This window comes from Danio rerio, chromosome 2, assembly GCF_052040795.2.
Source record: "Danio rerio strain M-AB ecotype USA chromosome 2, GRCz13ab, whole genome shotgun sequence".
Taxonomy (NCBI): domain Eukaryota; kingdom Metazoa; phylum Chordata; class Actinopteri; order Cypriniformes; family Danionidae; genus Danio; species Danio rerio.
The window spans coordinates 45,264,092-45,276,774 of record NC_141022.1 but is presented as its reverse complement, the minus strand read 5'-3'; the positions used below and the strand labels follow the sequence as shown (position 1 = coordinate 45,276,774).

The window sequence follows — 12,683 nt, the reverse complement described above, 5'->3', positions numbered from 1 at the left end:
TGTGTATTGTTTCTGCTTGATTCATTCAGACGGAAGGAAAGTGCAGTGAATAATCTAAAAGGAGCGAATGAACTTGTTCAGAACATTGCACTAAAACACCGGATCGTGAACCAAAGTAAGCAATAAATAGTTTACATTTGCATCATTATTTAATGCCAATAAAGACATGGTTTAACCCACATGTTTGTGTTGTTTAATTGCCTTTTATGTGTTTATGTACTGCATAGGATATAGGTTTATGTGCTGCTTTGGACATTAGGAAATTTCAACTTCCACCAGCGCTTTAATGGGATTATGTTTTTATGCTAATTTGACATGTTTAGTAGAAACATTCTGGGTGAAATGTTGTACTGTAAAATAATATGATAATGTGTCTACATTTAAAAAAAAAGTTTTATAGTAGATAAAACTGCACTGAAAAATACTTGAAAACTTTTAATGTGCTGTAATATACTTTGGTTAACTGGTTTCTAAGATACGTTTGGCTCTATCACTCAACAGGCTCAAATCAAGATGTACCGCTATATTTGCTCATGAGAGAGGAAGCACCAGCAGGTCTGCCTCAGCTGAATGAAAGTCAGTTTAAAGCTTTGGAAAAAGCTCTGAATGGCAAATTCACCATCATTCAAGGACCACCAGGTTATATATTCTGCATATTGTTTTTTTACATTGCACCAACAGATGGACCAATGGCTAGAGACACATTTGTTTTAGTATGTCAGAACACTGTTATTATCACTCATATCGCTGTTGTCTGTTGCAACTGGTCAGTGCTGTTGGCGCAGAGATTTATCCAACCCAACTATCCTTAAAGATCACAAATCAATGATCACAGTTTATGTTATGATAGTCAGATGGTATTTCCCCTAAAAAAGTGTTAATATGACTGAATGGGGTCTTGTGTTTGTTTGACCTTTATAGGAACAGGAAAGACTGTTGTAGGAGCATATATCGTGTACTGGTTCTCTCAGCTGAACTCTAGGAATCTTTGGAGGCTGAAGGACCCGACAGACAAAGACAAGAGAGAGGTTATTCTGTACTGTGGGCCCTCAAACAAGTCTGTAGATGTAGTTGCAGGTAAGTATCTTTTAAAGAACTTGAATTTGTGTGCAGCAATTTGTATTTATAAATCTAAATTTACAACTTGTGTTTACAGAATACTTGCTCAAGTTTGGAGAGAAGCTGAAGCTACTACGTGTGTATAGTCGACAGATGGAGATGCAGGAGTATCCCTACCCAGGCAGCAACCTCCAGTTATCACACAAATCACGCCAGGAGCGCTCTAAACCTGAGCTCAGGTAATATCATTGAATCAAAGCTAATGTCGAGATGATGTACAAGCTGATTTATTGTTAAAATACATTCTTGAAAATCCAATTTGTTTGCATGGCAGCCTATCTGGCATGTAAACAGTAATCACCAGTTTATCTGTTCTGTACAGTACTCAAAATCTTCACTGTCTTGTTTCTAGAGCTATAACACTTCATCACAGGATTCGAATGGGACACAATCCTTATTCACAAAGAATAACTGACTTTGATGACAGAATTAAGAGTGACCCTTACTCACTGACAGACACAGACATAGAAGAGTAAGTGTAAGCCTATGTTATTTTAATGAATCTTTCTCCCATTTATAAACTCCAAACATCAAATACATCTTTACATAACTTGAGCTTCATTACCATAATCATTTTCTGTGCATGCACATTTTGGCATCTGAGTATGTAAAGTATACAAGTGTGTGATTTAATGTGAACGTACTGTATGTCTGCATGACACTTATCTGTACCCTCAGATATAAGAAGCTGCTAAACGATGCACGTTTGCATGAACTGGAAAGGCATGATATTATTCTATGTACCTGCACGGCTGCTGCCTCCCCAAATCTCAAAAAGACGCTCAGTGCACGACAGATCCTCATCGATGAGTGTGCAATGGCAACAGAACCCCAGACGCTTGTCCCATTGGTCAGCTTCAAACCTGAGAAGGTCAGCATGACCCTTGACTCTTTCTTTAACAAACAAGTTTGGTAATTATTAAATAGTAAATGGACAGATTTATATTGATGGACATAGTGAGAGAATACTACCAGCTTACCTTTGAAAACAATACAGTAGAAATGGAAAAAATGTAATTATTTTGAATATATTTTGTACATAATATTTCATAATACAGTTATTTTATAAAGTACATTATACATATATTTATAATAGGGTTATAATTCATTCATTCATTTTCTTTTCGGCTTAGTCTCTTTAATTATCAGGGGTCGCCACATCAGAATGAACCGCCAACTTATCCAGCATATGTTTTACGCAGTAGATGCCCTTCCAAACACATACACGCTCATTCACTACAGCCAATTTAGCTTACCCGATTCACCTATAGCACACGCCGTTGGACTTGTGGGGGAACCCGAAACACCCAGAGGAAACCAACACCAATATCAGGAGAACATGCAAACTCCACACAGGAATGCCAACTAACTCAGCTAGGGCTCGAACTTGCTGTGAGGCGAACTTGCTACCTATTGCAGCACCAGAGGGTTATAATTATAAAGAAATAAATTTAAATGCAACAAAGTAAGGAAAATAAAGAATATAGCATATGATAATTAAAGGCATGTGTCCTAAGACCTAAAATAAGTTTTCGTCATGCAATAATAAATAATATTTCAATCCTAAATGCAAACTTTGTCAGCTAACATAAGATACCAGACACCAGAGACTTCTTCATAGCAAAGAAATGCCTTTCTTATTTAGAGTGTTTGTCTTGTTTCTAATCCAAATATCAAAAACACTGTTGTCAACTATTTTCAATGAAAAGGCGTCAAGCTCTGACCAAAACGTCGCTAAAAGTCAATAAAATACGTCATACGTTAATTTGCATATTTCTGACGTCATCACGTTCTGCCATTTCTGTTTGTTTAACAGGCTATGATCAATAGAGGGGTATTTATATTTGTACTACGCTTATGTAAGCATGCCAATTTAACTAAATTTATTGCTGTTGGAATACAGTATATTATTATAGATTTGGTTTTGCAGAAATCTCTCAGACGTAATAAACTCAGAGAAGTTCTGAAATTGTCACTAAAATATTTGTGTTTGTGAACAAGAAAACATTGAACGGTCAAATTAAATTATTAAAATAAAGGAGAAGCAAATCGGTTTGACAGTACTAAGGAAATACCTTTACACTGCTGGTGCTAAATCATTTGCCGTCGGTACACAGAGAGGTAATCTGCTGTCAGGCTGCAGGTGGGAGATGCTGCTGTATGAGGACTGGGCCGCCTGTCAGTGCTCTGAGGCGGGGTAGGGGACGGTGGCATCACCCGCAGCTCGTTAAGAAGAGTAGGGACTGTACAGTACGGACAAGAGACAGTCTATTAAAATTTCCAGTAACACACACAAAAAAAAAAAACTAGATTTGTCGCTAGTCGCTTTTTTGAACATTTGAAAAGTCGCTAAGTTAGCAACACTGATCAAAAAACCATAAAGCATTTTCTAGGCAAGAAAAAAAATTCTCAGAAAATTTTTTTTAAATGAGGTTTTACAGTAAAATAGGCAAAATTATACAGTTAGTTATATAGTTGGGTATTTAAAATAATCTTATTTTAAAAATAAGATTATTTTACTTACCCCACTGGCAAATTATTTAGCTTGTTTTAAGGTAAAACTATTATAAGATAATATTTTTCATTTTATAGAAATGCTTCTTGATTGACAAATTGACATTTGGATTAGAATTAAGACCAAATACATTAAGAAAGATTTGTTGTTTTTGCAGTGCTGATACTGTGCACTTCTCTGATCTTGCCTATTGAAATTTTCATTCACCACCATCTATGAGGATTTTCAGTTCCTTGTTAAACAGTCTCACACACTCATCCTGCAGGTTGTGCTGTTGGGGGATCACAAACAGCTGCGCCCGATCGTGAAGAATAACCATGTGCGGAGATTAGGCATGACACGCTCTCTGTTTGAACGCTACATGGACAGAGCAATAATGCTTGACACCCAGTACAGAATGGTACAAGTCAAACATTTATGCTTCACATATAAATGTACCTACTCATTTTTAACATTAAACTCTTCCTTTAGCATGAAGAGATCTGCAAATTCCCATCAGAGGCATACTATAACGATATGCTGAAAACTGTTGTGCGTGAACGGACAAGCGTGCTGAATGCTGAAACTGAGGGAAGAAGACAAAGCAAGCGCATTCTGTTTGGAGATATACGTGGAGAAGAAATCGGTTTAGTTGTTTCAACTGCACGAGGAAACGAGAACTCAAAAGCTAACTTTGATGAAGTTAAGAAAGCGGTAAGTAAAAGCATCAAAAAATACTATTAAAAAAAAAATATATATATATATATATATATATATATATATATATATATATATATATATATACCCTAAATATAAACCAAACACTATAGCAAAGCACAAAGGCATCTGTGATTGTGTAACTCAAAATTGACCTAATTGTTACTGTAAATATTTTAACCCTTGTTGGTTGACATAGCACCTTATATTAGAGATATATTAGAGTTAGAAGCCAAGATGTGCTTAAGGGATGTTTTTGTGTTCTGCCACAGGTTGAGATTTGTATTCAGCTGGTAACAGTGGGCCGTGTGAGACCAGAGGACATTGCCATTCTATCACCCTATAATGCACAGGTGGCTCAGATCAGAGAGAGACTGTCTGATTTCGAATTGAAGGGATTCACTGTCACCACCATTACAAAGAGCCAAGGTCATACTCAAAAATAACTTTGTTTAAATGTTTTTTTTTCTTTGGTGAGGCTTATTACCAGAGGTCAAATGTTAGGCTGAAGCGTAGGCAAAATAATTGTAAATGAGTATGCCCTCTAGCGGCGTAGCGGATGGCACCCACCACTCCGCATACCCCCCTCTTCAGTTTCATATAGCTCCAACTACAACCTCACCCAAACTGAAGATCGCTCCCTTCAGCTCTTCAGTTTCAGATGGTTCTCCCACTCGACTTCTAACCAGGGGGCCCCGTCAATAATCCGTGCAGGGGGGGCCCTGCATTTTTCACTACGCCACTGATGCCCTTTTTAATTTTGTTAATGTCTAGTTTAAACATGACTTTAAACATTGGCAGATCACTGTGCCATTCAGGGTGCTGTCACACCTACACTTTAGTTTCGGAACGTATCTCGTTTGCCCAGTTAGCGCGGTTCGTTTGGCATATGTGAACAGGGCAATCGCGCTCTGTTCCACGCCAAAGTAATCGCTCCGAGATTGCTTGAATGAGGTGGTCTCAGCTCGATTGAAATGAACCCTGGAGCGGTTCGATTGCAGTGAGAAAGCGATCCGAGCGCGGTTATATCACAGTGTTTTATGGATATGTAATAGGCTTACAGCTAAATGAAGAGAGAATTATAAGTATGGCGGGAAGTTTCGCGAGTCTCCGGATGCCCGCAAACGAGTGATGATCTCTCGGTAATCTCGCGTCTCCCTCCCGGTTCTCAAATAGGCATCGTCGCGCACCCTTCTCACCCCTCCCCACCGCGTCTCTCCTCAGACACGTCACGCGCGTGCACCCTGTCAATCACCACCAAACCACCACCTCTCCTGACAGCTGAGCTGGACGCTGCAAAATAAACCCTGACACTCTGACCAATGTGAGGAGAGTTTACTCGCACGTCACTTATTTTAGCTTTTTTGGTCCGATTAGAAACTTTGCAGTGTGAAAGCGAACCGCTTCGAGAGCAAAGAGCAACAATGTAACAATTGTAATCTCTGTTTCGGAACAACTGAATCGATTCACAGGTGTGAAAGCACCCTCAGACTACATGATTTGATATTGTGTCTTTTAATGTGTTCATACTACACAACACTATGTAAATGACACACAGGAGGGGGTCACACACTACAAGATATGACAACAACTCTGTCACTCAACAAACCTCATATCACAGCCAATAAAATGTTGAGGGCGGAGCCGTCATACAGAGCTGAACACTATTGGCTGCTTGTGTGATGACATTACTGACACACAGCTTTTAAAATTGCTCTAAAAGCATCATATATCGCTCATAATTCATATGAATATGTATATACATGTCACTCATATATCTGCACAGTTCAGCTGATTTAAGTTGTGGCTTTAATTTGCTCTTATGTCTGTAAATACAGGGTGAAGCGAGTACATCAATGACCATACTGGCTAATCACAGACATTTCTGTTGAGTGTGTGAACACAACAGCTGGTCAGCTTATGACTTGCTCTCATTGGCTGTAGCTCATCTCTACATTTGACGCCAATCAAATGTAGTTTGATTGGTAATGTAATCAAACGTGGGGTTGAGTCAGCTAACTGGTCTGAAATATCTAGCCTGCTTGATATTAAATTTGCATCTGCGAGATGTCAGCGATGAGTCTCTTTAATGCGTCATTCAGAAGTTCACACATGAACTTGTTAATTTGCAAATCGGGCTTAAAATCTTGTAGTTATAGGTTGTTGAATAGTTTTCAGTTAAACATTGTTTGGGACTGTTTTCAATTAAATCATTATTTCCGTTAATCTTCAACCTGCTTTCTTAAAAAAAGGTGACGACTATTTGTATTTTGATGATGTGCTTGCAGGTAGCGAATGGCAGTATGTGATACTGTCAATAGTTCGTTCCTGTCCCAGTGATGAGATTGAACCTATGCCTTCAAGGGAATGGCTCTCCAAACACATTGGTTTTGTGGGCGATGAAAACCAGATAAATGTGGGCATCACAAGAGCACAAGTCGGCCTGTGCATTCTGGGTAATCCTTACCTGAACATTACATTATACTAGGAACATTTTCAAATGATTTATTCATATAAATGACTGAATAATACACATATCAGCATCCTAATATCACAATGTTTAATTGAAAATAATGTCATTTTTAATGTTTACTGACTGTTATAAAATACTAATTTTTATTTATTCTGTACTCTAGGTAATCAAGCAGTACTGAACTGCAGCCCAGCGTGGCAGAAACTACTGAAACATTATTCAGGTCATGGCTGTGTGGTCACTGCAGACCAAATAACAGTACACAGGGTCCGTTAAATCAAGTTGGATTTATCTTGAAGCGTTTTACAATCAGTGTGTAAATATATATTTTTTACATTTGTATTTTTAATAATCCCTTGCAAATTTTTATCATTCCACCCCTATTTTAATGTAGGTACGATTGGTTTAATGAACAAACATATATGAAAATGTAGCCATTAATATAATTTTCAATCAATTTAAACTATGGCAGCTTGAGAAATGAAATTGCATATATTTTGCTACCTATATAGTTATATGTCGTATAACTATACAACGTTTTGTTGATTGCTTGTTTTTATTCTTACATTTCCACAAAATACAAAGCCACAAATTGTCTGAATTGTCTCTTTTTAAGGCAATGTTTAAGCTGCAGACAAATCTTTTAAGGCAAACTGACCACTATTTTTACTTTTGTAATAATTTAGCTTTACTTACGTGACAAGGTGTTCAAAACTGATGCAAGAAGTGCATCACATTTTTGATGTTCCATATAGTCACAGCTGACTTCGCTCAGGCATTTTTTTAAAATACTGATGTGTGTCCTGTTAAAAGTAATGCAAAAATGTAAAATCAAAAATGAGAATTGACATACAGTACATCTAAAAATTTTTTGTTATTGTTTTACAAACATTCACAAACCAATCTGGATAAAAGGTGGATACGAAACATATTATGGCAGTCTAAACATAGCCTTAATGTTGCACTGGCTGGTGCTGGTGCCTGATATGTCTTTTATAATATACATAGCAGCTATTTTCTAAAGGTGCTATATGAAATTCATGTTGAAATGAACTTTTATTTAATCATCAACGATTTGTATTTGTGTGCATTTATAAATAAATAAAACATTTGAGCTGCAAAATACATTAGTGTCTGTCTGTTTTAGTATCTATGTACTTGAGCTAACCTGCATTTCATTAACTGTTTCATTGACCAATTAAGTAAAACATCCACTCCATAACTAACCCAAAGAAGTCAACATAGACGAACAGGTCAAGCTGAGGAACAGGAATTTTAGCCAAATATTTCAGACAACTCTCATCTAATGAACGACGACTTACATTTAGAGATAATTTCTCAATTTTTCTTTAGATGATCCATTTCAACGAAAAAATGGGACGAAAAGCCAATGATATCAGACAGTAAACCCTTTTCGTACCTGTATCATTTTCTGTGGGACACCCACACAAACAAAAATTGTGTAGAATGTCCGGAGTGAAATTTAATGGATGAAAGGAAATATCATTACCTCGTATCCACATGACTTAAAAGTTGCATAACGATTCTGGGGGAAAGCAAACAGAAATTTAATTATCTTTTTACCGAAGGTAGCTTCCCAACAAACACACAACGTTGCCTCAACGTAGCGACCTTCATACAACGTTGTACCAACATTGTAAAAAGGTTGAGGATTCTACGTTGTTGCTAAAGGTTGTCACAACGATGTCATAAGGTTGCCATTTAAACATCATGAGGGTCGCATGCTTTAGGTTGTGCTTAGGTGGCGTGGACGACCACTGTACAACATTTACTGGTCACAGCTGAATCAGTTTAAATTTCAACAAGCCGTCGTCTCATTCATCAACGACCGAGGAGACGTGAGTATTGCTTTATGTCTTCTTGCTAAATAAGATACGTAAATCGTGAATATTCAAACAAACCTACGATTTCGACAACAATCTGTTCCAACATTACACACACACACAAAAGCCGTAATTATTACGAGCGAGTAACATTTCGGCAATCCGTTAACGGACGGCAACAACATTAAAATCATTATGTTAAATCTCTCGATAAAACATTTCCTGATTATTTACCTACGCCTTGTCTTTAGTCAAATGGACAATAATGTTTTTGAACTTCAGTTTTCTCCATATCCATCGTGATCAGTTAGTATGATACTTCATCACACGAGCCGACCCACTTTTTACAAAACACACAAAATAACTTTTAAAAACAAAACATCTCTGTGCAGATTGCGTCCCGTTAAAGGAACAGTTCACTCAAAAATGATATGTACTCACGAATTATTTGCCCTGTAAGTAATAAGTGATTCCAAACCTTTAGGTTTCTTTATTCTGTTGAACACTAAAGACTGTAAGCATTTGCTTTCATAGTAGGAAAAGACTATGGAATTAAATAGTTACAGTTTTCCAGCTTTATTTAATATATCTTCTTTATTGTTTAGCAGAAAAAAGCTAAATAAGTTTGCAACAAATAAAGGATGAGGCTAAAATGGCAGAATTGTCAGTTTTGGGTGAGCTATCCCTATAAGTTAAAGTATATAAATTAATGTTCATATGCCTAATTAATATAGATAGTAATTAAAAGGTCTGCTAGTCTAAATTTCTATTTTGATTGGTCTTTTGATGTTTTATTTAAAACCCACTCTTTTCTTTGCTCAACAGGCTATTTTTACATGGAGGTAATCTTCTATTGATAATTTCTGGATTTTATTTATGCGTAAGTTGCATAAAACTCTATTGTTTAATCACTCACTGTTGTTTTCAAATTACTCATGTAACTTGTCTTTCAAAATGTTTTCAGCTGTTGAATTCACCTCAGATCAGTGTTGCTGTAATTCCTGATCTATGGAAAGAAGAATTGAATAAGGTAAGAAGTACACTACTCTATTTACTATTAAATGTAGTTATGTTACCTAAAACAGCATGTCCATAGTGTGGAAAATAGATCATGCTTATGAAAAATTACTTTATTATTTTGTACAGCTGTTATTGAAATGACACTAAGTTTAACATTCCATTTACAGCGAGCAACGCCACAACTACAGGGCCTGTTCTTTCTCTACTCATAATTTAAGTAAGTATTCGGAGACTAACTCTGACTTCTGTTAACTCAAAACTGTTTTCACTGTATCTCTAAATTTATTTAATTGTATGTAATTTTGGTATATGATATATTATTAAAACATTAAAATAAAGTAGGCTACATAATTACTCTGGAGATTTTATATGTAATGAAATTACAATAAATGTCTGAAACTTCAATAACTTGCTAGTTATAGTCATTTCCTGTGAAGTGCTGTTGTGTCAAGCTCTGATCTGTCCTCTCTTGTTCATTGCCTATTTTGACTTGTGTCTGCTGTGGATCTCTGAAGCTGGATTATCCGTTGAATTTGTTTCTTCCTCTGACTGCTTTCTCCATACCAACAACTACGACTGGTCTTCAGCTGCGCTCCCCGGTCTGCTGTATTCTCCAGTCCAGAGTTTCACTGCCCAGTGTTTGAATTTTAATTTATATATTTATTTATATATTTATTTACATTTTAATGATTTCTTGTTTACTTTTCTTGTTTGTTTACCCTTTAGTTTAATTTATATATATATACTTTTATATATTTATATATATATATCTAAACTTTATTTTATACTGTTTGCTTATAATTAGATACTGTATGTGTACTGTATGTATTAAATGTTGTGAAATATATAATAAAAAGTTTGATTATTAATTTGTGTGGCATTTTTACACTTTAAAGTTTACACATGCAGTTGTTAAATTAAATAGGAAAAATAAATGAACAATATTTCATATTAAGCAATACTGGAAAATAATTGCTGCTTATCCTGTATTCTAGGCAGTATTGATAAACTGCCACAAAAAATATTAATACAAGTAGTAAGAACGCCGCCTCGCGGTTGCTGAATGTCGCACGACAACGTTGCTACAGCCTTCTCTCGTCTTACATTTCTACGTTGTGACAATGTAGCGAGCACGTAAGCGGCAACGTTGCCTTTAAAAAAATACAACGTTGTGCAGACATTGCTACAACGTAAATGTGTTTGTTGGGTTACCACTCTATTCACTGTGGCCACGCACACGGTAAGAAAATTGGCGCCAAAATAGATTTAGCATTTGTAGCATGTCACGTCAAAGGCGGAAAAGCGAATGATATTGAGTCACATGACTGAAGATTCAAGTAAAAAATGCTTTAAATTTAGGCAGAAAGTTAGGCTTCTGTGTCGGAAAAAAGATATGTATCTAGCAACAATAACCCCCACCAACCACAAGATGGCGCCTAATGACTTCAGTTTATTTTCTCTTTTTGCGTCTTCCATGCAGGAAGGTTTTAAGATCTTAAGCATCTTTAAAAATCTGGGATTTAAACTATTAAGTAATTTAAGCTATACTCAAATCAATCTGAAGAACATAATAATCCGGATTCATGTAGTTTTGAGCACTGCTGCCATTACAGCAAATGCTCCTCAAAAGAGCCAGAGGCTTCTGTCTTTAATCATTTAAAAGTTCTGTATAAGGCTCATAGATAACATCTTATCCCTTACAAAGACAACAATCAAAGTTAAACTGTTTGTTTGCTGGCAGTGGATACTTATTACCTCATTTGGGATTGGGAGTTTGAACACAAGAGAAGACAGATGGATAAAGCCTTAAAAAGACATTAAATATTTACTACAGCCTCTTCCAAGTCAAATTTTATTTAAGTGATAGGGAGAAATAGGTACCAAATTATTGAAATTAATCTTGTAAGAAAATGTGTTTGTCTTTATATTAAAGTGCCATATCTAAAAAACTAAATGTACTTTGCTGACTTAATTTGATGTCAGACAGTGGTGCAAAAATTTACTAACTTTCCAAACACCAATTTCAAACATTTAGTCTCTAAAATGCACAAGGACACAAATGCAGATAGATAGTACAGTAGAAAAGGAGATATCAACACAACAGAGGCACAACAGAGGGTGGTAAAGGCGCAAAACAACTTGATTATGTTCCCTTTATCAGTCCTAAATGATTTTAATATTGTTCCCAGTTATCACTCATAAGTCTTCTTTCATTCTCGTCCAAAGAGCTCAAATTCAAAATGTTTTCATTTAAAGATGTTGCGCATTCATTGCTTATGTGAATTAAGTCTTCACTCAGGATTGTGAAAATACAAGGAGGAATGAACAGTCCCACACACTCAATAAACAAGCACATTGTGCTGTTTACAGAAGTATTCTGACCTCATCATATCACAGTCCACATGGTAGCTAAAACTGCTCACTGAATCCTGCATTATGTAAACTCTGTCCCCTCCCCTTAGTTTAAGTTATAATTGATGGGCTGCATTAAATATTTTATGGATTATAAGTCACTACTTAACATTATAGGTTCACCTTAATTTATCGTGCTGGTGTCATCGAGCATGTGCCCAGGATTTTGTATTGTCAAAATATCATTGAATGCATCCATTTAATTAACTGCAAATGTGTGCTCTTTCTGTTATGCAAGCATAAAAATAATGACCTGTTGACAAATTGATGAAATTGTTATGTCAGTTTTTCTTACTCTTTTAAAGTAGTATTTGTGTTTTTTTCCACTTGCCCAGTTGTAGTAAACCAGGGGTCACCAACCTTTTTGAAACTGAGAGCTACTTCTTGGATACCAATTATTGTGAAGGGCTACCAGTTTGATACACACTTCTTAAATAACATTTTTTCTCAATTAACTTTTAATTATTTGTTGTTATTATTAATGATTAATGATATTCATCTATGTAAAGACACTGATCATGATTTCTCACAATAGTTCTCAACAATGATTTACAAGGAAAGAAACAGAAATATCAATATGCAACACTTTATTTGTCTGAAATAG

At 35.9% G+C, this 12,683-nt stretch overlaps 1 protein-coding gene and 1 long non-coding RNA gene across 2 annotated transcripts in view; both read left to right on the top strand.

The window, feature by feature from the left end:
- helz2b (helicase with zinc finger 2b) overlaps positions 1 to 7,928 on the top strand; it is a 35,053-nt gene extending 27,125 nt beyond the window's left edge. Inside the window, exons 9-19 of the mRNA XM_087241189.1 lie at positions 30 to 115; positions 502 to 639; positions 922 to 1,077; positions 1,157 to 1,298; positions 1,472 to 1,591; positions 1,798 to 1,990; positions 3,900 to 4,034; positions 4,106 to 4,327; positions 4,603 to 4,759; positions 6,619 to 6,786; positions 6,967 to 7,928. Coding sequence (XP_087097315.1) covers positions 30 to 115; positions 502 to 639; positions 922 to 1,077; positions 1,157 to 1,298; positions 1,472 to 1,591; positions 1,798 to 1,990; positions 3,900 to 4,034; positions 4,106 to 4,327; positions 4,603 to 4,759; positions 6,619 to 6,786; positions 6,967 to 7,079 — 1,630 coding nt within the window. The 3' untranslated portion in view covers positions 7,080 to 7,928. The remainder of the gene's footprint in view (positions 1 to 29; positions 116 to 501; positions 640 to 921; positions 1,078 to 1,156; positions 1,299 to 1,471; positions 1,592 to 1,797; positions 1,991 to 3,899; positions 4,035 to 4,105; positions 4,328 to 4,602; positions 4,760 to 6,618; positions 6,787 to 6,966) is intronic.
- A 652-nt stretch (positions 7,929 to 8,580) lies between these two features.
- LOC147846463 (uncharacterized) lies at positions 8,581 to 10,313 on the top strand. Its single transcript, XR_015478816.1, has 5 exons — positions 8,581 to 8,662; positions 9,473 to 9,527; positions 9,612 to 9,677; positions 9,835 to 9,884; positions 10,183 to 10,313. It is a non-coding gene; the product is annotated as an uncharacterized LOC147846463 (long non-coding RNA).
- Positions 10,314 to 12,683: the final 2,370 nt, after the last annotated feature.